Source organism: Anoplophora glabripennis, unplaced genomic scaffold, assembly GCF_000390285.2.
Source record: "Anoplophora glabripennis isolate ALB-LARVAE unplaced genomic scaffold, Agla_2.0 scaffold222, whole genome shotgun sequence".
NCBI lineage: Eukaryota > Metazoa > Arthropoda > Insecta > Coleoptera > Cerambycidae > Anoplophora > Anoplophora glabripennis.
In genome coordinates, this window is record NW_019416366.1 from 522,798 (window position 1) to 534,939 (window position 12,142).

The following is a 12,142-nucleotide window of genomic DNA, read 5'->3' on the forward strand; positions in this document are numbered from 1 at the left end:
CGTGTACTAATTGCCAAAGCCAGTCTTGCTCAAATGTCCAATTGAATACAACAGCCGAAGATTCATGTGATTTCGATAAAGAGACAGCTGATTCATCTTCATTTGAACAATTTATCCGCAAGAAGAGGAGGAAGAAGAAGAAGAAGAAATCGAAGAAGACGTGACTGTTGAAGTCGACTTTGAAGAGTATGAATCAGATTAAAATATCAAAAGAAATCAGAACTACAGTTAAAGTCAATAACCAATATCAATATCAATAATCATAATACAGTTAAGAGTATTGTCCCTGAAAATTCCGTCATAACAGTTCGTGGAGTAAATCTACCGTGGAAACCACGTTAAAACAACGCGTCAAAGTACACTACCTCACAGGTGGTGTGGAAATGTGTGCGTATCATGTAGAAGTGACTCCTTCAGCTATTAGAATCGCGATATCTCAGGAATGGTGATTCTTAAAAAAAAGTATAAGGACCATTTTTGTAGGTAATTTTGAGATCTATAATTTTTGTCAGGGCTACTTTTTTGATATACTAAAACAGCTGTATCTTTTCCATTGGGTCACAAGCAATATTCGTATGAACTAAGAAGAAAAATCCTAGTCAAATTAGTCACTGTTTGCATATAAATCTGGATCTGGATATCTCGCAAATTTTAATACTGGTGTTACTGGATACGAAAATATGCAAAAAAATGGATATTTCAACGCTCAGAAAATATATCCAACTGTTAGGTACCGAGATGCGATCAGAACAACTGTTAAAATTTTAATCTGATTGTCAACTCTGTTTTAAATGCGCTAGTCAAACTATAGTCTAAAACTAATACCCAACAAACGTCCTAAATTTTCTTTCACTCTAATACACATAAAATATTGAAACGATTGTCTGTGATAGACTGAGACTATGAAGACATTTATGCCATCATTGTATCTCTTTTTGGCGTATAACAAGTAATTAATTCACGCGCGCAACGACTGTCGTTGATATTAGGACACACTCGTGACGTAATGGCAATCATAAAACGGTTCTACTATAAAACAGTATACAGTTTTCGAAAAAAAAAAACAAAAAACCTCAAATGTGGACCTTTGACCCCGAATAACATTTTTAGCACACATGAGATCGATGTGGACTTTTGACACTTTATTTCTAATGGTGTACCCAAGGTCTCCACCAAAATTTAGCTCTGTCGGAATTTTCGTTATTGGAAATGTCTATTTTGACCGGGCTAATTAAATACCTACGACTAACATCATGAAATAGTGCTACACAGTTTATTTTAACAATTTGCTAGGTTGTATCATTTCTTTGAAGTACATTTATTAATGAAACGTAAACACATAGCTAAAACATTCACAAAGACATATAACTCGTCACCTTGGCAATGGCAAAAGCTGCAACTCACTTAGGAAAGTCGATTTGCTGGCCACTTCACTGATTTCTTTAATCTTATCATCAACGATGATGTTGTGCGGATTCACGCGTACTCCGAACAGGTGTTTATTTACCCAATCCAAACACACAATATCACTTGTAGTGAGATACTCATACATTTGCGTGGGTTGTTCTGAATGATGGTAGTCACACGTGGTACTGGTATACTTGGCAGAACTTTTTATAAAGATAGGGTCGGTTTCCATTGTGTCCGTCTTGCAAAGCCTAGTCTGCATTTTCTTCTCGTTCGTAATGTTTCTCTTGCAAGTTTGAGCTGGCACGTTCTTCAACTGTATCATGTTCTCCGTCTGCGTGTTGACGCAAGTGCAGGACTTGTCTATGTTGGCTTGGATAGAGGAATGGCTCACTGTACACCTTCTGGTTGGTGTGGTGCTTAATAGGAACCTTGGATTGCATCGTTCCAAGCTGTTGGGTCTAGTTTCTCGTATCTGCCCTCTGCTTGCATTCGATTTTTTCGTTCCCAGGCTGGAGTTTTCCGAACTGTATTTGTTGATTGGCATCTCTGCCTTTGTCAGTCGAGCGATGATACATTTTTGGAATCTGGACTTGGCTATTTCGTAGCAATTGGACGTTTTGCTATTAGTTGATTCGGGCGTAGTGGTCAATGGAAATTTTGGCTTGGATACGTTTGGTGTGTTGTCATTTGGGTTAAATTCGCTCTTTGTGTCGGTTGGTTTCGTGTTTGAAATGTTTTTCTCTGAATTACTCTTAGTCTCTTTTGGTGTTTTTCTACCCAGATTTTTTCGCTGTATTTCTTTTTCCTTTTCTAAAATGTTTTGTATTACAACTTTTTCGCCGAATTTCGGAAGAACTTTGCGGACTGGTTTGGACTTTGATGGGGGTTTCTCTGCGGCTTTCAGTTCAAGTTGTTTATTTACTATTCTCTCTGAAATGATGTTTGTCTTTGTATTGAATCGTTCAGTGAACTTGCTGGAATTTTTGACAGCACATAGGGTCATAATTTTGTAGTGCATGTTCGGATATTCGCATACTTTATCCAAAAATTTTTGGTCTGCATCTGACGACTTATTGGTAATACATTTCTTATCATTATCTTTCAATGACTCTTTCATTACGGTGTTCCTCAAATCCAAAACCTCATCGTAAGTTTCTCTTACCTTTACATCTTGATATTTGTTGTCGATCTTCTTGTTAGTTTTACAGATGTGTTGATCGATAGATTTCCTTTGAGTTTTTCTGCGACAAGTTACAGTGGTATTCTCTTTAACTGCTACATTTTGTAAAGTTTGCCTCAACTTGTTATATTTGCCTGTTTCTAGATCTTTTTCGAAATAATTCTTTGTATATTCCATGAGTATTGCTATTATTACTTACTACAGAAAATTTTGCCGCTTGCATGTTAGTATAATGCTTTCACATTATCACAGCTTATGATTTTGACACATAATTTTGACAATTTATTGACGAATGCTAATAGAGGTAAGATTGTTAGCTAATAAGTGGACTCGCACTCGCTCTTCTATTTATTCTTTGCAAGTATTAACTGAGACTCACTCATTTTCGGTTATTTCCAGACTCTATTTCTTTCTGGACTAATGATGTAATCTAGTTTCTTTATTCGATGATTAGATGGTGTTACTTATATATCACCGACAGCATTCACATGCAAACAATAGTTACGTTTTGGACACTTTTGGTTTACGTTATAAAGAAATCTTGCTTTTGGCGTATTTTGGACTAGAAATACCTTCTAGTCTCTCTCATTTGCGTGTGATGATTTCATTTTATTCCTGGAAATATATTTTCGTTCAGAGTAGGTACCTGCACCTCAATTTACTTTTCTTTCACTCGAAAACGTTCGAGCGCATACTTGCTTACGGCTTTTGTTTCATAGCCGCTTTGAAGAAGTCGTATAAAACGATGCGGTATTTTATTTCTTCCACGGTGGTTTTATCCTTCACCTAAGACTGCTGCAGGAAACGCTATCGTTTCGAAATGCATTTGTCTCGTGAAATCCCTTAGACGCAAATGTGCTGGTTTAATTCGTTTTTGTCGTGCCTCCGAGAGTGGAAACTAAGATTCAGTAGCTGTTTAAATAAGTTGATTCATTCAGTCTTAATGCAGAATACGGACCTACCTCGCTGCCGTGTAATTTTAACTACATTAGACGCAGAGGTTTTTATGTGCCAAGTTGAATTCCAAAAAGACTTGAATCCGCTGGAGATGTACGTCTAAATGTTAGTAAAAGAACAGTCGTAACTCGTAACAAACTAGTAACATCATCAAAATCATTGAAATTTGGAAAGTTTAAATGAAAAAAATAAGTTCATGAAATGTCAAGATGACTTTTTACTGTCTGATGAATGAGTCAAATGAAAACTTCATCTGATTAATATCAAATTTTAAAGAATTAAAACGGCGTGTTTGACTGGGGAAAAGCAATAGCATTGTTATCGGATTACCTCTTTTCCAAATATGGCAGGAAACTCTCTTCGGACATAACTTTTTTTTACACTTACAGTGGTTGGGTTGATCTGTAATACTAAGAAATATCCAAAATAGTGTGTAGCACACCATGATGTTCTTTGACATACATTTCGACATTATTTTTATTAAGAATAATTATATGTTTCATGTAACACTTACTTTCTGATGGGGTAAACAAACCATCAGTACGACATTTATTCAATAATTTTTATCCATAATCACCTTATAATCGGACTTTTATCCACACATATGAACAGTCTAAAGTGATACTTTATCCACTAGTGGAATAATAGTACATTATACTATAAGGGAGAGAAATGCGTTATTTTGGCAGAGGTGCAATTTGAAGCCCGAGGGCTACAATGCACCGAGGACAAAATAGCATCTCTCCCGAATGGTATATACTATTTTTTCCACGGTCTCATTAACTTAAAAACACATATTTTGTCATTATGAAGTAAGTAGCACCAGAATTATTGTATTCGGATTTGAGCATTTATTTAGTAGTCGTTGAGTTATTGTCATAACTACAAAATAAACAAACAAAAAGAATTGTCAAATTAAGGTGCTAGTTTGGTTTAGTTTAAAGTTTGTTTAGTGCACAATGAATAATTGTGAGTCGGAAGAGATTGTGGAGGCTGCAAATATTGCAATAAGCAATTTGCTGCCTACGAAGTCAAGATCTTTATACGATATAGCCTACAATCGGTTCAAAAAGTGGTGCGCCGAGAAAAATGTTCAAGTATACAGCGAGAATGTTTTGTTGGCATACTTCAGTGAAAATGCAAAGAATTACAAGTCTTCCACATTATGGGCGCAATATTCTATGGTTAAGTCATGCTTGATAATTTACGACAACATAGATATAAGCAAATTCCCCAAGCTGATCGCATTTTTGAAAAGAACCGGTGACGGATATCAAGCGAAAAAATCGAAAATATTGACAAAGGGTGAAATCGACCGTTTTCTATCAAGTGCAGATGACAAAGAATTCTTAATGATTAAGGTAAGATTACTTTTGTTGTTAGGTATTTCAATTATTAAGTATTTTGATTTTTTATAGGTTGGATTAATTCTGGGGATTGCCGGAGCTTGTCGAACTGATGAACTAGTCAATTTAACTGTAGATGATATTGAGGATGTAGGCTCTTCCTTGATTGTAAAAATTCCAAACACTAAGACAAAGATTCCACGAACCTTTGTGGTTACCGATGTGGGAAATATGCTTGAATTGTTTCGAAAATACCTGTCCCTTCGTCCTCCCCACGTCAAGCATAAGCGCCTTTTTTTGTACTACAAAGCAGGAAAATGTAGTTCGCAGCCAGTTGGCAAGAATACCATGGGAAAAATTCCGAGTGTAGTAGCTTCGTATTTAAAATTACCTGATGCTGCATGTTATACTGGTCACTGCTTACGAAGATCTTCAGCGACATTACTGGCAGATGCTGGTGTGGATATCACGACAATAAAGCGTCATGCTGGTTGGAAATCAACGACAGTCGCTGAGGGTTATGTCGAGAACTCCATTGAAAATAAGACCAAAATTGCTAATCAGGTTTTAGTAGGTACCACTACTAGCGCAATCACAAAAACTGTAAATGTAAGCGAAAGTAATATTCCTTCTAATATTAATTTTGAAAATTGTACAAATGTAACATTTAATTTAAATGTCAATAAATAATTTCAATGTTATCTTTTTTTTTGCATGAAAAACGTTCTCCATAATGTAAACTCCCTTGGGAGCATTATACTCCCTTGGGAATAATCGACTACTTCTGTTTTAATTTTGATGTCATAGAAACTGATTTCTACTCCCGACCGTGGAAAAAGTAACTTTCTATCACGCGCGCTCGCTATGGGACCTATAGTGTAGGGGGTTAAGTGCACGGAAAGTGCTAGATAGTACAACAGCGTGATGTTATTTTCACAGCGCAAGGCTCCAGCGTTTTTGATTGATGTACTTTAAAAAGAATCTGTCTTGTGTTAGGCGAATTGGGCGCAGAAATATATTTTCTGCCTATTTTAACAGCATTCACACAAAATCCTTCTTCTACAATTGTATATTTTCTTGAAATGCCCGTCTTGGTGTCAAGTATTGAAACAATTATGTATCTGCCAACGTTCTGTACCTCACTAATTTTCAAATTTGTCAATCCGTAGCATCGACAGGCACCAGAAACTCCCATTATTAGTGTAACCTAAAATAATTCAAAGTTCACTATACAGGGTGTTCCTAAATATCATGTACATAAGGGAGGGAGTAATTCTTTGGCTTATTTCATATGAACATAGGTCCGCAAACGCTTCGGTGTTGAAATTTTAAGATTTTTTTAGTTTTTTCTCTATAGCTCCTACAGTTTTTGAAATATTTAGTTCAAATTTGGAATATAGATCAGGCTAGGGCTTACATTATTGGGCATACCAAATGGTCGTGATATTCTACAGAGTGATATTTTTTCGGGGGTCATGCCCCCTTTTCTTTCCCTGAACTTTTGTGCGGTGCGCCGCTGGTAGATTCTAAATTCGAAATTCAATTTTATGTTTTGTTGAGAAACTTTTTGGTATCTTATGATTTTTTCATATCTGTGACCGTTATCGAGTAAAAAAATAAAAAACGATTTTGTGTAATTCGTTAGATGAAATTGAAATTCTTAAAATGGTCCAGTAGGTCCTGGATTTATTTGAATAATCTCGCATTTGAAATCGTAACTTGGGTCTGCCTATAAATTAAACTGTAAACTGTAAAGTGTAAAATTGTTTTAAATACTCATTATAATCTCATAACAATGCCAAATTTTACGAATCTTGAAATGGCTGAAATGCATTTCATGTATGGCCTTGCGAATGGAAATGCAAGAGAAGCTAGACGTATGATTTTTTATTTTGAACATCTCGACGTTCGCAAATAAGAACATCGTATCTCAATTTTTGGTAAAAATTAGTAAATATTACTTTTCTATATAAGAGTGCCTTCTTTTTCAGCTAAAACCATGTATTCCAATTTATTTTGAAAAATATATTAAGTTTTTGAAAAAGTATTTTTATCGTATCTATTTTGTATAGAAATTTAACCTAAATATTATCGTAACAACAGTTACAATTTCGCTTATACAGCTGTAAAATAAACATATTAATCGTATGTAGAGTTGCTCCTGGATTATAGCAAACATGCTTTTTAAAGAACATCGTATTTTTATATACGATTATATTGAAGGTGTAACAATTATTACACCGTTTTATTGCAAGTGAACATAAGATGTTAATACTTTTTTGAGAAGTATGTGGTATTTTCATCTTAACTTAACATACGATGTTATTACTTTTCTATTACTGTTGGTGGTGAGTGTATACAACTCTGTATCTTTAGATATGATATACTAGGTTTCTTAGATATAGAGATAGTTACATCTCATCTCTACATAAGATGTTAGTTACTTAAAAAATAGCAGATAGCTCCATCGTATCTTACTAACGTTAATTTAAAAAGAAAAATAATAGTAATTTTCACTATACGTTTATAAGAAATTGTTTCTGTACCTCATATTTAGACTGTAACCAAATTTCATATGGTAACTCTGAAAAGACGTCTTGCAATTAAGAGAAAACCTCTAGAACTTTAAACCTACTTTGTGAGAAACCATCATTATCGAGTTACGATGTTTTTATTTGCGAACGTCGATCTGTTATATTCATAACTTAGGTACTTGTTGATGCTGTTGATTTTGTAGATCAACAGTATGATCCATGTTATACTTTCGAATAAGTTACAGATTACATAACATTTTCTTCTGATGCAAATCTACAGTACCCACGGTTTTTTCTTACTTATCTGCTACAGTTGCAGTTATATTCCGATTCTGTAGATCAGCAGTATGATCCATTACATTTCAATTATGATCCTTTCACTTTCGTATAATTACTTTTCGGCTATCTAGATCGACATTATGATCTATTATTGTAACTGTACCTTCCAACAAGTTGTGGATTAGCAGTACAATGTATTTATTATATATAAAAAGTTTTTGATGATGTAAATCAACAGTAAGATTCCTTTAATTATCTCTTACATAATATACCTAAAAGGTGCTTTCTGACGGTGTAGATCAACAGTATAATTTATTCTTGTAGCTGCACTTTTTAATAAGTTGTGGCTCAGCTAAATTTCTCCCAGAAGCCAAACAACCCCTAATAATTTATTTCTAGTACTCTAGACTTACAGGGTATTCCATTTAAGGAAATAAATTTTCCTGTTGCTTCTGAAAAGTTGATAACACAAGGATTGTACTCATTACATTCACCCAGTCTATTCGGATAATTTATATAAAAGTTACAGAGAATATGTTGTTTAAAATAAAATCCAATATACTCCAATTTTCCCACGATGAGAAGTTCGATAAAAAAATTGATATCTGTCAATACATACATGGATTCTCATTGAAACACTGCTGTACAACTTTTGAGGACTGTAATATTATCTACTCGACGCGTATCCTTAAAGTAGTCCTTCATCGATCGCGATCGGCACTTGTTTCATCGCTCCGTGACATTTTCAGTTGCCCCGGCAAACTGCCACTCCGTCCGATTAAGTTCTTGACGGGAGAAGTAATAAAAAGTTCCTGCTGACGATCGCGTCGAGTGCTTATTCTAAAACGCCGGCATTATCGGGTTAGAGTTGAAGGGCCCGGCGTCCTACATTCCGCTGGAATGAAAGTCGACTGTCAAGATCCAGCTCGCGAAGTATTTCAGGAGTGGGATCTGATATGGAGCAGAATTAGAAGAATGTAATCGAACAGTGACCGTTTCCTTCGAGAGACGAATGTGTGGATTGTATAGGGTGTTGTGTAAGGAATGAGCCATACTGAAATGGGATTATTTAATCTAGAAGGCAATGAAAACAGTATAATGCCTTGTAGTGACAATTAAAACTATAATAATATAAAACTGATAAAAAAACATTTAATTTTAACAAACAATAATTCATATTTCATATTGAACACACAGCCGATACCTTTTTTCTAAATTTTGAATGCCGTTCTCTATAATTACTGTTTATAAAAAATTTCTTTTAAATATACCCAAAAAAAGAACCTAAAAGCGAAAAATATGAACTGTTTGCATCCCAACTTATTGTTCCTCGCCTTCCAATACACTTAGGGAAATTATTATTTAAATTATTAGTAACTGCTTGTACTGCGCCCTTGAAATTTGATTTCAGTAACATGATGGAGATTCTCAGTAGCCCAGAAATATATAATAATATACCTAACCCACGTGTGGTAAATTCTACCTCATCGGTCCAGTATTTTTCCAAAAAATTTCTAACATTTTCCAAAGGTTGCAACATATAACCTCTTCGAGAATTTATTTGCGTTTTCGTTAACTGAGGTCCATATCACGTTCTGCTTCTCTAGTATACTTTTATGAAATTATAATTAAATATTCGGTTCAAATTCTCTAAAAATTCTTGCAAAAGTTTTTCGCATAGAATTTCTCTAATATTGCCAAATTCCCGTCTGTATTGTCGTTGGGCACCCGCTTCATTTTTATTATTTCCAATATATACACTAATTATGTCAATTTTTCATTAATACTACGAGGTACGTCCAGAAAGTAAGTTCCGTTTGGTAATAAAATTAAATTGTGTACAGATACAGAAAAATTATTTATTGCACAAAATTCTACAACTCCTAAACTACTCTTCCACATAACTGCCGAAATTTTGCAGGCATTTGTCATAGCGTGGCACAAGTTTTTGTATACCTTCTTCATAGAAGTTTGCCGCCTGTGTCTTCAACTAGTTGTAAGTTCCGCTGCAGCGCTGCGATCGCAGATCCGCATATGCGCGGTAGACGCTCTGTATCAAGGAGAAGACACGTGCGCCATTTGGAGATCGCTGTCAGCCACGTACGCTTTGTTGTGCATGTTTACAATGTCGGTGTTGATTGAAAATCCCGCCGCTTGTGAAATCAGATCTGTGATTCGTTTTCTGAATGCTAGGAAAGTGAAACCAATTGAAATTTACCGGCAAATTTGCGAAGTTTATGGACAAAATGCGATGAGTGATTCAATGGTGAGAAGATGGGTCCGACAGTTCAATGAAGGACGTAGTGAAGTGCACGATGAAGAACGAAGTGGGCGTCCATCTTTGGTTACAGAAGAACTGGTTCACGCGATTGATGACAAGATCCGGGAAAACCGCAGGTTTACAATTAGTGCTCTCGCTATGGAATTTCCCCAAATCTCACGATCACTAATTCATGAAATTGTTACCGAAAAACTGAAATTTCGTAAACTTTGCCGACGTTGGGTACCAAAGATTCTTACTGAGCAACACAAAACAAAACGGATGGGTAGTGCACTTCAGTTTTTGACCCGTTATGATGAAGGCGGCGAAGAATTTCTGACACAGATAGTCACAGGAGATGAAACTTGGGTTTCTTACGACACCCCTGAAAGTAAGCGGCAATCAATGGAATGGAGGCACACTTCATCCCCAGCAAAGGTTAAGCCGAAACAAATCTTGACACCTCGGAAAATGATGTGCACAGTGTTCTGGGACTGGAAAGGCATCTTACTCATTGATTTCTTACCGCGTGGTCAAACAATCAAAGCAGATGCTTACTGCGAGACACTTAGGAAATTGCGCCGCGCAATACAGAATAAGCGCCGAGGATTGCTGTCAAAAGGTGTTGTTTTTCTTCACGACAACGCACGACCACACACTGCAAATGTGACGAAAAACCTCCTACAGGGATTTGGCTGGGACGTGTTTGACCATCCTCCATACAGCCCTGACCTCGCTCCTAGCGACTTTCATCTGTTCTTACATCTCAAGTCTTTCCTTGGCGGTCAACACTTCAACAATGACGAAGAGCTGAAAGAAAATGTTTCCAACTGGTTGAAGACACAGGCGGCAAACTTCTATGAAGAAGGTATACAAAAACTTGTGCCACGCTATGACATATGCCTGCAAAATTTCGGCAGTTATGTGGAAAAGTAGTTTAAGAGTTGTAGAATTTTGTGCAATAAATAATTTTTCTGTATCTGTACACAATTTAATTTTATTACCAAACGGAACTTACTTTCTGGACGTACCTCGTATAATGCATTTTGTAATAACGCGCTACAAATAGGCGGAGAAAGAGCAATACATATTTGACACAATAGTCCAGGCGATAGAACAGTAAAAGTAGGCTTTGGCGTTTGTGTTTGAAGTCATTTACTTTGTTGTACAGAAAAATCCCAAATATTATGTAGAATAAGAATCTGAAGTTTGCCTATTCTAAAAAACCATTGCTAAATTCAGGGGAACAACAAACATATAAAAAGAACGAAAAATTATCCGTTTTTCGACATATTTTTCCCGGTAACATTGAAAGTAAGCCCTAAATAAAAAATTATCATTCTTTATTCTTTGTTTATTTGACCATTTTCTATAAAGTTACAACAACTGCTAGTCAAAAAAGTTGAATTTTGCATTAACAATGGGCGAAAAATAGTCATAAATAGTCATAGTCAATAGTTAGAAAAATCATATGTATATTTGGATAAATTTTTAAAATAAGTAAATATTTATAAATTACATAGAAAATTCCCTGGGCTATAAATAATTGCTTATAGAGAAAAATTAAAAAAAAATTCTAAATGGTTATAAAAGTGTAAAAATAGGTATTTTTAGTATTGATCATTGTTTATTATGACAAAAAGTATCTCTAAAAAATTGTGTGCCCTTTGTAAACCTTAATTTAAACCCACGGTACGCAATAAACTTTTTTAAACTTTCTTAATTAACAATCCTATCAATCGAAAACAACGCTATCGATCGTTGCAAAATTTTTAGAGTGGAATTGACATGTTTTACTATTTGTTCACAAAGTTCACATCGATATTTATAAATATTTACTTATTTTAAAAATTGGTCCAAATATACATATGATTTTCTACTATTTTTCGCCCATTGTTAATGCAAAATTCAACTATTTTGATTAGCAGTTGTTGTAAAGCGTAAATGTAGCAGTCATTGTAAAAATGTTACTAAGTTATAAATAATTTTTTCAACAATTTTGTTACTTTAATTTAAAAAACAGTCTTAAAATAAAAATAAAGTACTATAAAGTTTGCTTATTTTCGATTTTTATGTTAATAAACCTTTGACCTTAATATTGTTGCCAAAAAAAAATAGCAAACTCAAAAGTTGGTATATCGTTGAAAAGCTTACTAAATACAGTAGTTTTTGCTGA

General features: G+C 34.9%; 2 protein-coding genes across 2 annotated transcripts in view; both read left to right on the forward strand.

The window, feature by feature from the left end:
• The window catches only part of LOC108907297 (coiled-coil domain-containing protein AGAP005037), a 104,360-nt gene that overhangs the window by 15,160 nt on the left and 77,058 nt on the right, over positions 1-12,142 (forward strand). The gene's annotated exons all lie outside the window — the stretch shown is intronic.
• Positions 9,832-10,902, forward strand: LOC111691447 (histone-lysine N-methyltransferase SETMAR-like). Its single transcript, XM_023454279.1, has one exon. The coding sequence runs from the start codon at positions 9,832-9,834 to the stop codon at positions 10,900-10,902; it is 1,071 nt and encodes a 356-aa protein (XP_023310047.1).

Excerpts from the sequence above, each read along its gene's own strand:
- LOC111691447 (XM_023454279.1), top strand. The coding sequence starts at position 9,832 with ATGTCGGTGTTGATTGAAAATCCCGCCGCTTGTGAAATCAGATCTGTG.